Consider the following 21,999-nt stretch of genomic DNA (forward strand, 5'->3'; position numbering starts at 1 on the left):
GTTTTCACCCCCCAAAACCATCTCAAAAATGTGTCCACAGTGGAAGGTTGCCTCTCGCCACTCCTGCAGGCTGCGATTGATTGAAAGATACAGCATGGAAACAGGCCCTTCAGCCCACCAAGTCCATGCCGACCTTCAATCACTCGTTCACACTAGGTCCATGTCAACCCACTTTCTCAGCCACTCCCTGCAGACTGGGGGCAATTGGCAGAGGGCCAATTAACCTACAAACACACACGTCTTTGGGATGCGGGAGGAAGCCAGAGCACCCGGAGGAAACCCAAGTGGCCACAGGGAGAACGTGCAAATTCCCCGCGCACACTCAGACAGTACCCAAGGTCAGAATCGAACCCGTGTATCCTTGGCGCTGCGAGGTGGCGGCTCTACCCGCTGCACTACGGTGCTGCCAACGCCGAACATTGATCCCACTCCCACACCATAGCTCTGACTTGGAATCCAGCTTAGGGCCATAACCAAGGAAAAGTGATGTGATGGATGGGACCAGGGTCTTGTATGATTTTACCGGGTCGTATGCAAGGACAAACAGTTTCACGGTACCGAGCCGCGTATTATTGAATCATGGATGGAGATGTCGTGTGGAATCGTTCACTTAACCCATCCACTCCCACGCTTTCAGGTCTGTCATTAAAAGCTTGCCTCCCATCCCCATGTCTCTTCTTAAGTCCACACATGGAATGAACACCAAGTAGGGTCCAATGAAGGGGTTAAAGAGAGGCGGGGGGATAAGGGAATAGGGAGTGAGATACACATTTAGAGAAAGAGAAATGATAAAAAGATGAAGGAAGAGAGACAGAAAAAGATAGAGAGATAGAGATCAGCCATTTCAAAGGAGAAAGGGAGAGAGATGAGCAAAGAGAATCATACGCAAAGACAGACCGTATGACTAGTTTAGTTCAGTTGGAACAACATGTTGAGAGAAGGCCAGTGGTTCTGCTTTGGCTAAGGATGATCTTGTGGCGATGGTATTGGTGATTTCTCTCCAGTGTTTTGAACTGTAATGGATAGTCCAAGTCTCAGACATGTCCAGGATTGTGGGGATGACTCCTGAGAGGTAGACAGTCCGTCCGTCAGTCCGTGTCTTGATCGTCAGCACGCTGTAGTTTTAGGGAACCAGGCCCTTCGGCCCACCGAGTCCATGCCGACCATCGGCCCATTCCCACTAGGTCTATGTTATCCCACTTTCTCATCCACTCCCTGCACATTTGGGGCAATTTGCGGAGGGCCAATTAACCTACAAACCCCCACATCTATGGGATGTGGGAAGAAACCGGAGCATCCAGAGAAAACCCACGTGGCCACAGGGGGAACGTACAAACTCTGCACAGACAGCACCCGAGGTCAGGATCAAACCCGGGTCTCTGGCACTGTGAGGCAGCAACTCTACTGCTGTGCCACTGTGTTGCCCTTCAATGACACATGTTTACAGGTCAGGATTGTCTGTGACAGAGAGACTTGAGGGGAACCTGCAAGTGGTGGTGTTCCCATGTGCCCTATGCCCTGGTCCTTCTGAGTCCTTACAGCCTGTTGCAGCCACTGGACTTTGTCTCTGAAACTGACGTGCTACAATGCTAAGAACTATATTCGACACTCTGTATCTTGAGGAGTTTAGCTTGATTGTATTTATGTATGGCATTATCTGATCTGCTTGGACAGCATGCAAAACAAAGCCTTTCACTGTACTTCTGTACGCATGACAATAATAAACCTAAACCCAACTGCAGTGTCGAAACAAGATGCTGGTTTACCAAAAAGACACAGAGTGCTGGAGTAACTCAGCGGGTCAGGCAGCATCTCTCGAGACCATGAATAGGTGACGTTTTGCCAGGTACATCACCTTTGATGAAGAAGGGCCCTGATCTAAAACATTACCCGTCCATATTCCGCAGAGATGCTGCCTGACCCGCTGAGATAGTAAAGGTGTTTCTCGATGAGTCGGGGAGTCAGGGGTTATGGGGAGAAGGCCGAAGAACGGGGTTGAGAGGGGAAGATAGATCAGCCATGATCAAATGGCGGAGTGGACAATGTGCCGAATGGCCTAATTTTGCTCCTATGACTTATGAAGTTACTCCAGCACTTTGTACTCTGTACTAACTGCATTGCGTTATGCAGGCTGGAGCTACTGTGCATCGGAGAGTGGGAGGGAGGTGGATGGACCACGGATCGGAGAGACCTACCCCAAAGATCTATCAGATGGAGTGAGCATGGGGCTCTGTCCATTCTCTGTGACCGTACCTGGTGGAGGGGTAGGATGTGGACGGTCCCAACATGGCATAAGATGCCTGGGGTGGTGGGGAATGGAATGACTGCCTCAGGTTGGTGGCTGATGGTACAAGGCTTTATGTTGCAGGATAAGGCATTCACTGAAGAATTACTTCAATTGCCATTCGTGGCCATTGTTCACTCTGCCCTCCACTAGGGCCACAGCACACAATGGTGTCAATGGCAGAAGGTAGCACCAGGAAGCAAATAACACAGAAGACGAGGAACTGAAGCAAACAACAACCAGCTGCATTTACATAGCACCTTGGATGAGGCATAGGTTAACAGGAGTCTTTGGGGGACAAGAATTTGCCACCAATCAGCAGTACCGTTGTCTCAAGGAGGTTCGGTTTCAATGGTTTGAGAGGTCCGGTGAGAGGAGGGGTGGGAATTCTTCAACTGGGTAGCAATGGTAGGAACAGTCACTGCTTTCCTACCCCATGCCAACCACAGTCCTGAGGGCCCTTCTCTTACGTCCTCTGAACTATCTTGTGGCCACTGGGTGAGGTAAATAGCTGCCAGATCTTCAGGGGTGGTTCAGCTGAGGTTAGAGCTTACATTTTTAGACGCTGCCCGCACAGATATCCGACAGACGGTGGTCCCGTCACCATTGCTCCCGTCCCAATATAGTGGGTGACTACCACAAATTAGGACATGCAGAACCAAGGTCTTAAATGCCACAAGACTACACTGGTGTCTGATTTCTTCTGCTACGACAACCCCCATTTCTCGAGGCCAACGTTGATATATCAATGGTTACACAAAAAAGCTGGAGACACTCAGCGGGTGCAGCAGCATCTATGGAGCGAAGGAAATAGGCAACGTTTCGGCCCGAAACGTTGCCTATTTCCTTCGCTCCATAGATGCTGCTACACCCGCTGAGTTTCTCCAGTTTTTTTGTGTAACCTTCGATTCTCCAGCATCTGCAGTTCCCTCTTAAACACGTTGATATATCAATGGTCAGCATGGGCTTGGTGGACCTGTTTCTCGACTGTCATTGGGAGCTTGATTGTTGTGCGGGTGCATGATATTTAGGATATATAGGCCATTGATGTGGGCTACCAATCTCTCCCTATGCCTCTGCTCACACTCGTTGGCCATTGCTCAGCGGATTTGAAGATCAGGTCTTCAGAATGTCCTGGGCTTGAGTCCCACTTTGGAAACTTGCGCCCCAAAAATAATCTCTGTTGTTCCCAGTGCAGTGTTGAGGGAGCACCGTGGTCAAGGTCCTGAATTTCAACCCAGGACCCGTCTCCTACCCTCAGGATCTACCCAACCACTCTGAAGAGATCCAGAGAGAACCTCCCCTATTCCCCTCCAAATTCTAAGGCTGGTCTGGAGCAGAAAGATAAAAGTGCAAACAACGACAGGCCTTTGGCCTGCGCTCTCTTGCGGTACGGCGTAGCTGGGACCTTTGGTTAGCGATGGACTTCATCCAGAGCACTTCCATAGCAACGGCTTTCCTCCACCAATCAGGGGGTAGCGCTGGACCAAATTCATGCTGGGATACCCCTTTCCAAAATGGCTGCCTGAGCCTATTACTTCAATTCCACTCAAAGACTGTATACAAAGGCCTGGCATTACTACCCGACAAACTCGGGTTTTGCTTTGGTTCATACAACAATTTTTAATTATGCAAGGTCTTGGAGGCCAAATATGGGCCAATGGGACCAGCTTAGATAGGGCATCTTGGTCGGCATGGATGGGTTGGGCTGAAGGGCCTGGTTCCATGCAGTATGACTGTAACTCTATTTCTCCAGTGGGTTTCCAGCTCCACAATATCCTCAGGCTGATCTTTCAGCCAAAGTACCACATAGGCACTTTAGGCAAGAGTGGCGGGGGAGTTCGTCGTCGGCAGCTGTTGGATCTGAGGGGAATCGCGTGGAAGTCCAGTCTCCCCAGGATGGAGGCGACAGGATCAGGGTGTGGACAATGGACGTGGCTGGAGAAGACCACAACAATGCCAATCCCAACCCCACCATTGCTGCCTCTACCCCTGTCCATCCAGGAACCCCAGAGTTCCCTCAGCCCCTCAGAACTGCCTCAGACACCCAACTCCCTCTGGGGCGAGGGGAAGGCGAGGGGGAATTGGGGGTGCAGTGTGGACCCCTAGGCAGCCCGTGTCTGGGGGGGAAGGAGAGAAGCATGAAACGGAGGGCAGGGGAGGGGGGTTGGCAGTGGAGGGGCAGTGTGGACCCCAAGGCAGCCTGCGTCGGGGGGCTGGGGAAGGGAACAGCAAGGAAATGAGAGGTGGGGTGTGAGTGGAGGGGCAGTGTAGACCCTGAGGCAGCCAGCATCAGAGGTGGAAGGGGCGAGTGGGTGTAGGCTGGCCGGCAGTGGGAGGGGTGTTTCCTCCTTACTAACCCCCACCCCCCCCCCCCCCCCACACACAATCTGCCACCCTCATTCAGAGACAGGGTGGACACCTGGCAGTGGCTGGCTGGATCTCCAAAGGGTGGAGGGGAGAGTGATGGAGGTAGGGTGGGGGGATAGGGGTGAAGGTGTGCATAGGAAGGGAGGGGTGGGGAGAGGGTACCTGGAAGGCGAGCAGCACCAGGTTCCCATTTGGACTACGTGTCATTATGAGGCAGTTTGAAGCTCAATGGCAGTATCCCACACAGTGTCTGGAGTGGGGGCTTCACCGTTTGGCTTGTAGACTTGAGATGACCATGGGTGAGGAGAAGGACGAGGTTGGGGTTCGCGGAGAGAGACCACCCCACATTCTGTCAACGCCCCTCACCCACCCTCCTCCCCCTCCATCTCCTCATCCATCTCATCCCAACTCATGCAACCACACTCAAAGTGTTTCCTCGCCTCTTTGGCAAAGTGAACACCACGTGAGTTGCGGGTGGTGGGACGGGCTGGGCACTAGCCATGGAGCAACTCGGTTTCCAAATGGGAGATGTTGGGGAGACTGCCTCCCAACCACCATGGTCCCTCCACTCACCATCTCTCTACACCCTCCAACCCTTTTGTACAGTGGCCCCTGCCTTTCCCTTCAGTGTAGAGATATTCAGGGCTTGTCCTCTCCTGTATGGACCTCCTCCCGATGTGGAGGCTTTACTCAAAAATATATATATTTGTAATATATTTATATGTGTACGTATAAAAAAAACACAAAGACCATACAAGTAGAGGCTGTGAGATGAACTGGTCACACCTTGCTCATGACCCTCATCTCACCAAAGGGGAGGGAGAAAGGGCCACCTTATCCCAGAGAGAGGTAGAACAAACCTCCATCTTACTCCAAAGGGATCTCCACCTTACTCCAGAGAGGGGCAAAGTGAACCCTTAATTTACCAAAGAGATGGGCAAAGAGGTCCCCCATTTTACCCCAGGGAGAAGCAAAGGGAATCTCCATCTTTCCCCAAAGGAGAAAGAAGGGATCTGCACCTTGCCCGAGGGAAGAAGAGGAATTCCATCTTACCCCAGATGGGGGCAAAGGGGACCTTACCCCACGAGGAAGGCAGAGGAGAACCTCAACTTACCCCATAGAGATGGGGCAGAGGGCACAAGGCGTTGGGCAGCAGGGGGCAACCACCAGTCTGGATGGGCCATTGTATGCTCCTTAGCCCGCTCTGGAGAAGGTTTGAGAGGAATGACTTTGGTGCCTGCACTGGGACTCGGCTGGAGGGAGGGAGGGAGGGAGGAAGGTCAACAAAACGAAACATCAACAAAAAAATCGATAACAAAATTGGAAAATAAAAGGTGGATTAATAGCGAGTCAAGAAATGGAAGATATAAATGAGTTGGGCTGGCACTAGTATCAGCTAAGTTTATACCTCAAGAATTGTGAGTGGGAGTTTTTGGATTGCTCCTCCATCACTTTACGATGAAGTATTGCAGGATAAAGGCGATGAAGATGGAGAGGCTGGCAAAGCCGGCCAGGATGAGGGCAGCAAACTGCTCGTCACTGGCCAGCACCCCGCGCATCTGAGCCGCTTCCACAGTCCGCAGCTCACTGGCGGGTGGGCTCTCCTTCCTCCGCAGCGTGAAGATGGCCGAGGGGCTAAAGGGTCCGGTCAGCTCGTGGGACGTGTCCCGGCAGTGGCGGCAGCATGAGACCCGGAAACGGTAGTCTGTGTTGGCTTGGAGGCCGGAGATCTGGAATGATGTCTCCTCGCCCTTGTACACCTGTGGGAAGCAACAGGGAAAGAGGTCAGTCCTGTATCAATCCCACACTAATCTTCCCACAGCCCTGTATCAATCCCACACTAATCCCACTGTGTTGCTCTCTCCCCACAGCCCTGTATCAATCCCACACTAATCCCACTGTGTTGCTCTCTCCCCACAGCCCTGTATCAATCCCACACTAATCCTACTGTGTTGCTCTCTCCCCACTGCCCTGTATCAATCCCACACTAATCCCACTGCCCCGCTCTCTAAACCATTAGATTTGTACAATTACTAAGTAATTCTTTAGTATATTGAAGCTCTCATCAAGATTAAGGAGGCATATGTCAGAGGTAGGCAGTTGGGATCAAATGAACTCCTAGACATTGTCATGGGTATGGGAGAAGGATATGGTGACCAGACCTCCTATCTACCTCATTGGAGACCCTCGGACTATCTTTAATCAGACTTTACTGGACTTAATCATGTACTAAACGTTATTCCCTTTGTCCTGTATTTGCACACCGTGGGCGGCTTGAGTGTAATCATGTATAGTCTTTCCGCTGACTGGTTAGCACGCAACATGAGCTTTCCACTGTACCTCGGTACACGTGACAATAAACTAAACTAAAACTCTTAGGAGGCAAACAAATAGAGGACATGAGATCATAAGGTCATCAGTGAGAGGAGTAAAATTAGGCCAGTCGGCCCATCAAGTCTACTCCACCATTCAATCATGGCTGATCTATCTCTCCCTCCTAACCCCATTCTCCTGCCTTCTCCCCATTACCTCTGACACCTGTACTAATCAAAAATCTGTCTATCTCTCCCTGAAAAAAATCAATTGACTTGGCCTCTACAGCCTTGTGTGGCAATAAAATCCACTGATTCACCACCCTCTGAATAAATACATTTCTCCTCAGCTCCTTCCTAAAAGAATGTTCCTTAATCCTGAGGCTATGACCTCTGGTCCTAGACTCTCCCACGAGTGGAAGCATCCTCTCCACATCCACTCAATCCAAGCCTTTCACTATTCTGTATGTTTCAATGAGGTCCCCCCTCATTCTTCTGTACTCCAGCGAAAACAGGCCCAGTGCCGTCAAACGCTCATCATAGGTCAACCTACTCATTCCTGGGATCTTTCTTATAAACCTCCTCTGGACCCTCTCCAGAGGCAGCACATCTTTCCTCAGATATGTTGCCCAAAATTGCTCACAATATTCTAAATGTGGTCTTACCAGCGCTTTATAGAGCCTCAACATTACATCCCTGTTTTTGAATACAAGCCCTCTGTGAAATAAATGCTAGCATTGAGTTTGCTTTCTTTACTACAGATAGATAGCTTTGGCAGACAAGGAAAATTCTAATAGATTCTCCAAACAACCTTTGCAAAGGAGTAACTCGGTAGAGAAGTGGGCTTCTTAAGGATCAATGTGTTTGTCAATGTATGAATCCACAGGAGATGGGCGAGGTTGTAAATGACAATGTTATTCTTCTTCTCACTCCTTTTCGAGCTTGTACAGACGCAGAGTTGGATATTGGAAATTTGCTTTTTGTTCTTTTCATTGCTTGTAATGTCCAATTGTTTGATAATTTCGATTTTGTTACTATTAATGTCTTTAATGTCTTTACTTGTTCGGAATAAATAAATAAAATAAAATAAATAAATAAATAAATAAATAAATAAATAGATAGATAAATAAACAGATAGTCAGATAAATAAATAAATAAATAAATAAATAGATAAATAAATAAACAGATAAATAGATAAATAAATAAATAAACAGATAAATAAATAAATAAATAGATGTCTCCTCCGGTCACGGAAGAGAGGGATTTCGGGTTTATGGAATGGTGAAGTCTTGAAACCTATCCAGAGTAGGATACATTGGCAATCATTAAGATGAGGCGAGGGTGTTTCCACTAGTGGGAGAGTCTAAGATCAGAGGGCACAGCCTCAGAATAAAAGGACATACCTTTAGGAAGGAGATGAGGAAAATATCTTTAGTTAAAGGGTGGTGAATCTGTGGAATTCATTGTTACAGAGGGCAGTGGAGACCAAGTCATTGGGTATTTTTAAAGCGGGAATTGACAGATTCTTGATTAGTGCAGGTGTCAGGAGTTATGGGGAGAAGGCAGGAGAATGGGGTTGAGAGGGAAAGATAGATCGACCACGAATGAATGGCAGAGTAGACTAGATGGGCTGAATGGCCTAATTCTGCTCCAATGATGTGTGAATCAGTCGATCGGACCTGCCCAAGTGTGTCCCAGGACACTGTGAGAAGCCAGGGAAGAAATGTGGTGCCCTGGTGGAGACAGTTGTATCAAAGTTAGTCCTGGGTGAGATACCAGAAGACTAATGTGGCTAATGTTGCACCTTTCTATAAGAAGAGCTACAAAGACAAGCCAGGGAACTAGTGGCCGGTGAGCCTAACATCACAGGTGGGAAAGATAGACACAAAGGGCTGGAGTAACTCAGCGGGTCAGGCAGCATCTCTGGAAAAAAAGGATGGGTAATGTTTCAGGTTGGGACCCTTCCTCAGACTGAAAGTTGGGGGTGATGGGGAGGTGAAGAGCTGGAGGCAAGAAAAGACCAGCCCCAAATATGGCCGGCGACAAATGACCTCAGGCGGGGAGGTGCCTGGTTGGTCCATTGTTGGTTCGGGAAGGTGTGATCTCGAGAAAAACAATGTGGAGAACTGTGGAACTGGTAAAATGACTGGGGTGGAGGTAAAGGGCAAGGGTGGGGGGGGGAGGAGGGGAGTGTAACCAGAAGTTCTTAAAATTAGATAATTCAATGTTCATACTGTTGGGTTGTAAGCTACCCAAGCGAAATGGGAGATGTTGTTCCTTCAATTTGCGTTTGGCCTCACTCTGGCAATGGAGGAGGCCCAGGCCAGAAAGGTCAGTGTGGGAATGGTAAGGGCAGTGATAGGGTCTAAATACATTTGTAAAAGCAGGGGCTGATTAAAAAAAAAGTGTTAGCATGGCTTAGTGCGTGGGCTTGGTTGAGAATTTTGAAGAGGTGGCCAATAGGACTGATGACGGTAGGGCAGTAGTCTACATGGACTTCAGCAAGAGTTTCAACAATGTCCTGCGTGATAGACTGATGGGGAAGGTTCGACCACATGGGATCCTGGATGTTTGGATTCAACCCGAGAACTGAGATTTTTGAGCCAAAATGGGTCTCGAACCCACAACTCTTTTAAGGTGGGTGGGGGGGTTAGATTTAAAGGCAACCTGAGGGGCAACCTTTCTACACAAAGGGTGATAGACGTATGGAACAAGGAAGTAGTTGAGGCAGATACTATCACAATGTTTAAAAACCATTTGGCCAGGTACATGGATAGGATAGGTTGAGAATGATATGGGTCAAATGCAGGCAAGTGGTAGTCGTGTCAATGGGGCATGTTGGGCAGCATGAATAAATTGGGTCGAAGGGCCTGTCAATGAGCTGTATGACTCTACGGTTCCACGACCAACTGAGGAACTGATCTTCAAACCCGTGGACCAACATCAACAAGCGTCCACTACAGCAGTAGGATCAAGCTTCTCCTTGGAACAGAGTCAATCATTGATCACACACCGAGACCACACAAAAACCTAGATGTTTAAGTCTGAAAGGAATCATTTTGTACTGTGGGGACTGAAACTGAAATGGAACGAAGCATTAAAGTCAACCTGCAGGCATTTGATTCACGGTATGAGTCAGACTCACTCATTTTCTGCTCTACCCACACTTATATTGTTCCTGTCGGAGGGGTTTAAATAATCACATCACATTCTGTACCCTGTGCCTTCATAGTGCTGTTCACAATGCGCCTGTAATTAACGTAATTATCATTTGCCTACACTAGCCCAAAATAGTGCTTTCGTAAACCATGGCTATACAGTAAACAATAGTAAAAGCACTTGTCCACACCGGCACAAAGAAATAGATATTGGTGTGATTTATATTTATTTCAAACAGAATCAGGCCCTTGTGAGTGGTCATATAGTTGTACAGCATGGAAACAGGCCCTTCAGCCCAACATGTCCATACTGACAATGTTGGTTACCTGAGCTATTCCCATTTGCCTGGATCTGGTCCACAACCTTTGTTATCCATGCACCCATCTTTTAAACATTGTAATTGTATCCCTCGAACACTTCTTCTGGCAATTTGTTTCACTTATCCACCATCATCTGTGCAAATCAGTTGCCCCTTTAAATTATTCCCCTCGCACCTTAAATCCATGCCCTCAAGTTTAGTTTAATTTATCTTAGTTTAAAGATCCCACGAGGAAACAGACCCTTCGACCCACCAAGTCCATGCCAACCAGCAATCACCCCTTCACACTCGTTCTATCCTAGGGACAATTTGCAGAACCATTCAATGTTCATTCACAGGTTGTGACCCAGGAGCATCGTGCTGGGACAAAATGTGGCGATGGAGTGAGGAATTGCCTCACTGGTACTGGTACAGGAACAGGGACAAGACTGGCCAATTTTGAGCATTACAGGGGACACAGTTCCCTGAAAGTGGCATCGCAGTTAGATAGGGTGGTCAATGGGGCTTGACTACACCACCCTTCATCAGTCAGGGTCCTGAGTATAGAAGTTAGGACGTCACCTTACAGTTGCACAAAACATTGGTGAGGCCGCACAAGGAGTATTGTGTTCAGTTTTGATCACCTTTTTATGGGAAGGATGTCGTTAAGATGGAAACAGGGGAGAGAAGATTTACGAGATGTTGCCAGGACTCTAGGGCCTGAGGTACGCGGAGAGGTTGGGCAGGCTAGGACTTTGTTCCTTGGAGTGCAGGAGGCTGAGGGGTGATCTTATAGAGGTGTATAAAGTAATGAGGTGAATAGATAGGGTGAATTTTACGCAGAGTAGGGGAATCAAGAACCAGAGGACATAGGATTAAGGTGAGAGGAGAAAGATTTAACAGGATCCCGTGCGGCAACATTTTCACACAGAGGGTGGTTGATATATGAAACGAGCTGCTAGAGATAGTTGAGGCAGGTACTATAACAATATTTGAAAGACTTGGACAGGTACATTGGCAGCTGGCACGTTGGTGGATGTTCGTTGGACATCCTCACCCTAAAGCGAGAAATTAACATCTCACCCTTACTGTAACAACATCTAAAATATACTTTGACAGGTACAGTGCCCTCCATAATGTTTGGGACAAAAAACAATCTTTTATTTATTTGCCTCTGTACTCCACAATTTGAGATTTGTAATTGAAAAAAACACATGTGGTTTCAAGTGCACATTGTCAGATTTTAATAAAGGCCATTTCTATACATTTTTGTTTCACCATGTAGAAATTACAGCAGTGTTTATACATAGCCCCCCCCCCCATTTCAAGGCACCATAATGTTTGGTACACAGCTATGTAATGTAATATCCTTTGCATGCAATGACTGCTTGAAGTCTGCGATTCATGGACATCACCAGTTGCTGGGTGTCTTCTCTAGTCATGCTCTGCCAGACCTGTATTGCAGCCATCTTTAGCCTATGCTTGTTTTGGGGGCTAGTCCCCTTCAGTTTACTCTTCAGCATATAAAAGGCATGCTTAATTGGGTTCCGATCATGTGATTGAATGGCCACTCAAGAATTGACCATTTTTTAGCTTTGTAAAACTCTTTTGTTGCTTTAGCAGTATGTTTGGGATCATTGTCTTGCTGTAGAATGAACCGCCAGTCATTGAATTTTGAGGCATTTGTTTGAACTTCAGCAGATGCGTCAATACACTTCAGAATTCATTATGTTACTACCATCAGCAGTTGTATCATCAATGAAGATATGTGAGCCAGTACCTTCAGCAGCCATACATGCCCAAGACCTTTTTCCAGAACTATAGTTGCTCTTTTAAGTACTTCTTGGCAAAATGTAACCTGGCCATCCTATTTTTGCAGCTAACCAGTGGTTTGCATCTTGCAGTGTAGCCTCTGTATTGTCTTCTGCAGACAATGGTCATTGACAAATCCACACCTCGCTCTTGAAGAGTGTTTCTGATCTGACGGACAGGTATTTGGGGATTTTTCTTTATTATAGAGAGAATGGGCCTTTAATAAAATCTGACAATGTGCACTTTGACCACATGCGATTCTTTCTATTACAAATCTCAAATTGTGGAGTACAGAGGCAAATAAATAAATGATGGGTCTTTGTCCCAAACATTATGGAGGGCACTGTATATAGATAGGTAAGGGATACGGACCAAATGTGGACAAATGGGTCTAGCTCAGATGGGGCATCTTGGTTGGTGTGGAGAAGTTGGGCTGAAGGGCCAAATGCTGTACGACTAAAGGGCCTGTCCCACGAGCATGCGACCTGCATGCGGCAAGCGCGACCAAACCGAAAGCGGGGGCCGCGCCGAGGTCGAGAGATCCTCGTACAGGGCTGGTCCCACCAGCATCCGCCTGTATGCGGCAAGCGCGACCAAACCGGAAGCGGGGGCCGCGCGTAGGTCGAGTGAGTGACGTGAAGTTCGAGCGAAGTCCGCGGGAAGTTCGCGCGTGACGTATGGCGTCAAGATGCTGCGTACGGCGTCGAGACGCTGCGCACGCCCGTCGAGGCGGTGCATACGGTGTTGAGGTGGCTGCGGGCCGGCAGGCCGTTGCCGCGTGGAATTTTTGAACGCGGTCAATATTTCGGAGCCCCGTGCGATGTCGGGACCAGCTCCGCACAACTCCATACGGCTCCGGTGATCGAAGTGGGACCGGCCCAGCGAGGCCGTACGGCTCAAGCGACCTCATTAGGTTGCGCTTGCCGCATGGAGTCGTATGCTCGTGGGACAGGCCCTTAAGACTCTCCAGCTTAATAAAGGTGAGGCTTCCAGTATCAGCAACGATGTTGCAGATTCAGGAAATTAGTCGGCTTGTGTTGATTTTCACATTCTGTCCTGTTGCAATCAATACCTGGAAACAATTAAACAGGCAACTCTTCCCTCTCCCCTCCCACCACACCCCAGCGCTGGAAACTACTTGTTGACAGCCTTGAGCACGTTCTGCTCTCCCATTGTTGTTTACTACCGGAGAGGATTGGACGCGGCAAATGTCTTGTGTGGGCGCCGTTGCCATAGCGACAGACACAGCACGCTGAACTGGTTCCCTGCACACTGATATGCAGCGAATGGAGGCATATGGGTCACGTGCAAGCAGAGGAGGTTAGTTTAACCTGGGATCATGTTCGGCACGGACATTGCGGGTCGAAAGGTCTGTTCTTGCGCTGTGCTTTCTTCCCCAACCCACAACACCACCTTGTTCTGCAGAGATGCTGCCTGACCCGTTGAGTTACTCTAGCACTTTGTGTCTGTACTTTCTCTGGTTTGGATTGACTGATGGACAGATACAGCGTGGAAACAAGCCATTCGCCCCATCGAGCCCATGTCCCCCCCCCCCCCCCCCCCCCATTCACCCTCCTCAGTCTGTCCCCACCACTCCGTACCCCTACTCCGCCCCATCATTCCATCGCCCCCCACTGTCCCCCCCCAGTCCATCTCCCCTACTGACCACCACACTCGATCCCCTCCCATCCACTGTCCCCCCTCACTCCCTCTGTCCCCCCCCCCACATTTGATCCCCTCCCCTCCACTGTTCCCCCTCACTCCCTCTGTCCCCCCCACTTCACTCTACACTGACCCCCACACTCGATTCCCTCCCCTACTCTGCCCTCCAATGTCACTCCCCCCCCCCCCCCCCCCCCCCGCCACTGACCTGTTTGTAGTCCAGCTCGCGTCCGACAGTGACCTGCAGGATGTAACCGATGGAGTCGCCCCTCATGGGTGGGATCGCCTCCCACGACACCTCGCACGTCCTTCCTTCCAGCTGCGTGACGCGGGGTGCTGGAAAGCAACGGGGCAGAGGGGCAGTCAGATCCGGCTCTCGAGCAACCTCCCGACCAACCCGCCCGCTGCCCAGACTGAGAACGGCGGGGGACGGGGGGGGGGGGGGGGGGGGGGGGGGGGGGGGGGCGGTGTTACTGAGAAGAGGATGGCGGTCAGGCGTGGGATGATACACCCCATGCCCGCGGCGCACGAGAGATCTCCACCCGGGACCCTCCGTCCATGTAAGCCTATCAGGTGCGGCGCAGCGGATAGAGCTGCTGCCTCACAATGCCAGAGAGCCAGGTTCGATCCTGACCCCGGGTGCTGTCTGCACGGAGTTTGTACATTCTCCCAGTGACCGCGTGGGTTTCCTCCGGGTGCTCCGGTTTCCTCCCTCATCCCAGAACCCACCCATATTATTAAAGCTTTATTTCAGACACAGGTCCATATACACATCAAACAGTACAAAGAATTACAAAGATACATTAAGAAATTGCATATTAGCCTAAAATATATATAAGCTATTGCACCAATCCCATCTTAGCCTATAGCACAGACATAGCACCATAGAACAGACATTGACACTTCAAGCTGCCTCAGCAAGGCCACCAGCATAATCAGGGTCCAGTCTCACCCCAGGCACTCCCTCTCCTCCTCTCCCCCATTTATCTTTTCCTTCACAATGAGATTTTACTCCAATAATCACAGTTACAAAGTACTGGAATAATCAAAACTGCCCGGTAGGTTGTAAACGATGAATCATTAGATTACAACATTATCATCCTTATCCATAATGTACTCGGATTTTATCGGACTTCAATGTTATATCTTTCACTAAATGTTGTACCCTTCATCCTGTTTCTGTGGACAGCTTGATTATATTCCTGTTCAGTCTCTCGTTTGACTGGATGGTGTAGAAACAAATACCTCGATACACGTGACAATAACAAAGTAAACTAAGCTAGACTGTTGTGGACATCTCGGCAGTGCAGCCCCTATCCTCTCACACCCCATCATGGCACCGCAGGTCTCTGCCTGTCCACTCCTCCGTTACCCCTTCTAGCCCTCTCCCCACCAGGCCTTCCAGAAGATCATAAGACATAGGAGCAGGATTAGGCCATTCGGCCCATCGAGCCTGCCCCACCATTCAATCATGGCCGATCTACCGTATCTTTCCCCCTCATCTACATTCTCCTGCCTTCTCCCCGTAACGTTTCACGTCCTTGCTGATCAAAAACGTGTCAATCTCTGTTTTAGAAATGCCCATTGACTTGGCCTCCACCGCCGTCTGTGGCAACTAATTCCACAGATTGACCACCCTCTGGCTAAAGACATTTCTCCTCTTCTCCTTCCTAAAGGTACGTCCTTTTATACCCTCCGCCCTAGACTCTCCCATGGGCTTGGCCTCTGCTGCCATGTGTGGCTATGGACTGCACAGCCCGCCCCAAAGACTGACCTTTGACTGCGGGGGGCAGGGACTTGGTGGTGTTGAAGAGGTAAACCTCGGAGAATGCTCCCTCGCCAGCCTCGCTCAGCGCCTGGATGCAGAAGCTGTAGCAGCTGGACTCCTTCAGTCGCTGCACCTTGTAGGTGTGGCTGGGTCCCCTGTACATCGTCACAAACCTGCAGGGGAAAAGCAGCAGCACAAACCCCCCATTAACCTGCGGCCAATTGCACCACCGCAAGGCAGCTGTGGGGTGGGGGTGGGGTGGGGAGGAGGGGGGGTGGGGAGGGTGATGAGGGGGTGGGGGTGATTGTCATGGGGGGGGGGGGGGGGGGCTGTTGTTAGCGGGCTCTGGAGGAAAATGGGGAGATGGTCGGGGTGACAGAGTGATTGAGGGGAGTGAGTGATTATTGGGGGGTGGTGGTGGTAGGGATGGGGGGGGCGAGGGGAATTGGGGATGAGGGGAATGAGGGGGTGTGAGAAGAGTGAGAGGCTCGTGGGGCTGAAGGGACAGGGGGGATGCGGGTGGGGATTGGGGGGGTGAGGGGAGTCGGGGGTGGAGGTGGGGTTGGTGGGTGTGGGGGTGGGGGGGTGAGAGGAATGACGGGGTTAGAGGGGAGGAGAGGGAGGAAAGGGGGGTGAGGGTTGTTGAGGAGTGTGAAGGGCTGGTAGGCAGGTAGGGGTTGAAGTGGGGTGAGGGAAGAGAGGGGGACGTTGTGAGGGGAGTGGTTAGGTGGGGTGGTGTGTGAGGATAGTGGGGTGAATAGGTCGGGGTCTGGGGGTGAGGGGATGGGAAGGGGGTGAAGGGGGTCGTGGGGTTGGGGATTGAGGGGTGGTAGTGGTCGAGTGGGGGGGTGATGTGGGGGGGGGGTGATTGGACGGGAGGGGGGGTGAATGGTGGGGGGGGGGGGGGGGAAGAGTGAGGGACTGGTGGTGGAGTTGAGCGGGTGGGGGAGATGTATCCACCATCCTCCCCCCTCTCCCTGGGGGTCACTCACCTGCCGCTGGGTTCGGCCATCTGCAGGGTGTAGATGGTGTCAGAGTCGGTGGTCAGCGCGGCCTTGGTCCCCGCAGCCTCTCCCCACCGCAGCCGCAAGCTCTGTGGTCCCGAGGCGGTGCACTCGAGGCGCGGGGGCTCAGGGGGCAGGGGCTGCGTGGTGGTCTTCACCATCAGGCTGTAGGGTCCGGCCCCCATCCCATTCACCGCCTGGATCCTGATCCTACAGCACGACACAGCGACGAGAAAGATGTTTACACCGCTCATAGAAACATAGAAACATAGAAATTAGGTGCAGGAGTAGGCCATTCGGCCCTTCGAGCCTGCACCGCCATTCAATATGATCATGGCTGATCATCCAACTCAGTATCCCGTACCTGCCTTCTCTCCATACCCTCTGATCCCCTTAGCCACAAGGGCCACATCTAACTCCCTCTTAAATATAGCCAATGAACTGGCCTCAACTACCTTCTGTGGCAGAGAGTTCCAGAGATTCACCACTCTCTGTGTGAAAAAAGTTCTTCTCATCTCGGTTTTAAAGGATTTCCCCCTTATCCTTAAGCTGTGACCCCTTGTCCTGGACTTCCCCAACATCGGGAACAATCTTCCTGCATCTAGCCTGTCCAACCCCTTAAGAATTTTGTAAGTTTCTATAAGATCCCCTCTCAATCTCCTAAATTCTAGAGAGTATAAACCAAATCTATCCAGTCTTTCTTCATAAGACAGTCCTGACATCCCAGGAATCAGTCTGGTGAACCTTCTCTGCACTCCCTCTATGGCAATAATGTCCTTCCTCAGATTTGGAGACCAAAACTGTACGCAATACTCCACCTTACACTCCCCTCCACTGCACTCCCGCCTTCCACCCACCCTCCACAAGAGTCCTTGCACCAGTTCCACCGTTCTCCGAAGATAGACACAAAGAGCTGGAGTAGCTCAGTGGCTCGGGCAGCATCGCCGGAGGAGACAAGGAACAGGTGACGTTTCGGGTCGGGACCCTTCTTCAGACTGGGAGTCAGGAGAGAGGGAATGAAAGTTCAGAACAAATCAGGTCCAGCATTGATGACGAGGGAAGGTGGAGTCCACAAAGGTCCATTGTTGGCTGTGGCTGATAATGACGGGATACAAAACAGTAAAACTAGAAAGACGACTGAGGCAGGAGAGGGACGTTGAGAGAGGGGATGCAAGGAAGATTGTTTCTCGAGATCACGCCATCCCGAGCCAACAATGGACCCACCAGGCACTGCCTTGCCTGAGGTTATTTGTGGCTGGCCCTGATTACTCCTGGTCTTTTCTCGTCTCCAGTTCTTCACCTCCTCACCCCCACCCCCCCTTCAATCCCACTCTGTAGAAGGGTCCCGACCGGAAACATTACCCATCATTTTTCTCCAGAGATGCTGCCTGACCCGCTGACTTACTCCAGCACTTTGTGTCTATCTTTGGTATAAACCAGCATCTGAAGTTCTTCACAGTTCATTACATTCTTAGCACTTACGTGTTCTCATATTATATTTTTACAGCTAGGTTAGGTATTTAGTTACATTGTATTTATACATCCCACATCCCAAACACATGCGGGTTTATAGGTTAATGAGTGGGGGGTGGGGGGGGGGGGGGGGGGGGGGGTGAGGTGAATGGTGCGGGGGGGAAGAGTGAGTGGAGTTGAGGGGGTGGGGGTGATGTATCCACCATCCTCACGGTGGCGCAGAGGTAGAGTTGCTGCCTCACAGCGCCAGAGACCAGGGTTCGAGCCAGACTATGGTTGCGGTCTGTACGCAGTTTGTACTTTCTCCCTGTGACCGCGTAGGTTTCCTCTGGATGCTCTGGTTTCCTCCCACATCCCAAAGATGTGCAGGTTTGTAGGTTAATTGGCCTCTGTACATTGTCCCTAGCGTGTAGGGAGTGGATGAGAAAGTGGGATAACTTAGAACTAGAGTGAACGGGTGATGGATGCTTGGTGCACATTTGTAGGTGGGAACTCCACACGGTCACAGGGAGAACATTCAAACTCAGCACAGTCAGCACCCGAGGTCAGGATCGAACCCGGGTCTCTGGCATTGTGAGGCAGCAAGCAGCTCTACCTGCTGCGCCTCTGTGACGCCACAAACCAATTGGAAGAAAGAGGTTCAGGTGTATATAGGGGATTAGCTGGAGAGCTGGGGCAGAGACGACGGGCTGAATGGTCTCCCTTATGTGAATCCATGGTGCATCCCCGCTGGGGCTGCCCGGACACCAGACTCTCTGCTTGGATACACCAGAGATAACTTGGCCTCAACTCTCAATGTTTATTTCATCAGTGAACCGCTTCACCTTGTGGTGACAGGTGGCTCGGTTAATTGTAAAATGCACACACATGCATTCGATGCAGCAAATCCGCACACACATGCATATGCACACACATGTCACAGACACAAACACACATGTCACACACACAGAGACAGACACACACACATAGACAGACAGACGCACACAGATACAAACACATATTCTCAGCTGTTATCAGGCAACTGAACCATCCTATCACCAACAAGAGCAGTTCCCATCTACCTCATTGGAGACCTTCGGACTATCTTTAATTGGGCTTTATCTTGCACTAAGCGTTATTCCCTTTATCATGTATCTGTACGCTGTGGACGGCTTGATTGCAATCATGTATAGCCTTTTCACTGACTGGATAGTACTCACCAAAAGCTTTTCACTGTACCTCGGTACATGTGACAATAAATTACACTAGACTAAACATTAAGGGATAACCCCGACTACAATCAGTCTGAAGAATGGTCCCGATCTGAAACATAGAAACAAGGAACTGCAGATGCTGGTTAATACACAAAAGGACACAAATTGCTGAAGTAACTCAGCTGGTCAGGCAGCATCTCTGGTGAACATGGATAGGTGACGTTTCAAGTCGGGACCCATCTTCAGGTTGATTGTAGTAGAGGGGAGAATGCTGGAGGAGAGGTGGGGGCAGGACAAAGCCTGGCGAGTGATAGGTGAAAAAAAAGAGTTATGCCCCTGTCCCACTTAGGAAACCTGAACGGAAACCTCTCGAGACTTTGCGCCCCACCCAAGGTTTCCGTGCGGTTCCCGGAGGTTGCAGGTGGTTGCCGGAGGTTGCAGGTAGTGGAAGCAGGTAGGGAGACTGACAAAAACCTCCGGGAACCGCACGGAAACCTTGGGTGGGATGTAAAATCTCCAGAGGTTTCTGTTCAGGTTTCCTAAGTGGGAAAGGGGCATAACTCAATGGGTCAGGCAGTATCTCTGGAGAACATGGATAGGTGACATTTCAGGTCAGGACTTTTCATTAGAGGGTCTCTCCAGAGAAGCTGCCTGACCTGCTAAAGTACTCCTGAACATTGAGTCATTTTGGTAAAACAGCTTCTGCAGTTCCTTGTGTCTTGCTGTGGATGTAAAATATTCTAATGATCCTGTGGTTACAAAACAAATTCATTGTTCTTGCATTTTCTTGAATTAACGCAGAAGTTTAAAAATGTTGAATTAGTGACGTATTTGAGACGGTCTGATGTTGCTGCTTGTGTTATATTATTGTGTGATTATCACCTCAGGCCACAACCTTGAAGACAATTTTACTTACTGATGGAACTAGGAAATAACACTTTGTATAATTATGGCATCTGTTGCCTTACCTCAATGGAGTTATAAATAATTTCAATAAAACATACTAAGGATACAATTCTTTGGGCGGCATAGTGGCGCAGCGTTAGAGTTGCTGCCTTACAGCACCAGAGACCCGGGTTCAATCCTGACTACGGGTGCTGCTGCTGTCTGTAAGGAGTTTGTATGTTCTCCCCATGACCTCGTGGGTTTTCTCCGGGTGCTCCGTTTCCTCCCACACTCCAAGGACGTGCAGGTTTGTAGTCTAATTGGTTTGCTAAAATTGCAAATTGTTCCTGATCTGTAGGATAGTGCTAATGTACGGGGATGGCTGGTCGGCGTGGACTCGGTGGACAGATGGGCCTTTTTCATCACTTACTAGAATTTCTTTTTTAATATATTTTTTTTAATATTTGTATTTATTAGAAGTACAGTAAATTACAGTAGTACAAGCCAGATATATCTTATTACATTTATTGTACCCCTTCATTTTTTAAGCTTTAAGGAAAGATGGAAATAAAGAAAGTAGAGAAAGGGAGAGACAGAAAGTTGTGTTAGTGTAAAAGAGTGATCAATTAAAAAAAAAACATTAGTTAGAGAAAATAATTAAGAAATAGACCCTAGAAAAGAAAGAAGGAAAAAGAAAAGAAAAAACAAAAGCTCTATTATAAAAACTGCGCAAAAAGGGTATACCAACTTCGTATTTTTCTCCCCCCTGACCAGATCCTGACACCATTTCTTTTTTGAAGTACTGATGCACCTTATTCTTGTAGCAAGTCGATAAATGCAGACCACGTCTTTTGGAAGTGGTCTGATTTGCCTGCAAGGAGGAGTCTCATATCTTCCAGGAGTATTTCTAAACTAAATTAAACTGGAGAGGTAATGTTTTGGGTCGGAAACCTTCATCATCTCCGGAGAACATGGATGGGTGATGTTTCGGGTCGGGACCGTTCTTCAGACGTATGTGTATGTATGTCCTTGGGAAGGGTGGAGAGAGACGGGGTTACCTGTAGGAGGTGTCTGGCAGGAGGTGGCGTATGACGTAGGCTGTGACGTTGTCCACGGTGAGCTGGCTGTCCCCGAGATCGATGTTGTAGGAGAGGATGTCGGAGCCGTTGCTGGGCGGCTCGTCCCACTTGAGGGCGAGGCCGGTGGAGGTCAGGCCGGGCTCCAGATGCTGCTCCTCCAGGACGTAGACGTTGGTGACTGCGGCAGGAACGGAGGCTGGCGTAGAGTGGGCGACCAGGCTGCTGTAGGCTCCACTGCCCACCTGGTTAGTGGCCTAAAGCAGACAGATAAAACACACGTCAGCCCACCACCAAATGTGCTACAACCGTGGCAGTGACTGCGGGCCAGTCAGCATCTCTGGAGAACATGCATAGTTGACGTTTCAAGTAGGAACATCTAGAGAACGTCAGGCAGGAACGTGGATGTGGGCTCAGGGGTAGCAGTGATCTAGTTTAGTTTAGTTTAGAGATACAATGAACCATTGTGGGCTCCACCTTTCCTTGGTCATTGGTGCTGGCTTTGATTTGTTCTTTTCATACCTTTCACTCATTTGTTCTTTGCACCTCTTCATACCTCTAGTTTCCCTCTCCCCTGACTCTCAGGCTGTAGAAGGGTCTTGACCCAAAGCATCACTTATTTTTCTCCAGAGATGCTGCCTGATCCGCCGAGTCACTCCAGCATTCTGTAAGACTTTACTGGATTGTCTGCAGAACAATTCAT

General features: G+C 49.7%; 1 protein-coding gene across 1 annotated transcript in view; it reads right to left on the reverse strand.

The window, feature by feature from the left end:
* Positions 1-4,659: 4,659 nt before the first annotated feature.
* LOC129703414 (fibronectin type III domain-containing protein 3B-like) overlaps positions 4,660-21,999 on the reverse strand; it is a 149,201-nt gene continuing 131,861 nt past the window's right edge. Inside the window, 5 exon segments of the mRNA XM_055645820.1 lie at positions 4,660-6,414; positions 14,106-14,233; positions 15,672-15,838; positions 16,658-16,879; positions 21,279-21,553. Coding sequence (XP_055501795.1) covers positions 6,103-6,414; positions 14,106-14,233; positions 15,672-15,838; positions 16,658-16,879; positions 21,279-21,553 — 1,104 coding nt within the window. The 3' untranslated portion in view covers positions 4,660-6,102.

The sequence above is a fragment of the Leucoraja erinacea genome, chromosome 14 (genome assembly GCF_028641065.1).
Source record: "Leucoraja erinacea ecotype New England chromosome 14, Leri_hhj_1, whole genome shotgun sequence".
Classification (NCBI taxonomy): domain Eukaryota; kingdom Metazoa; phylum Chordata; class Chondrichthyes; order Rajiformes; family Rajidae; genus Leucoraja; species Leucoraja erinaceus.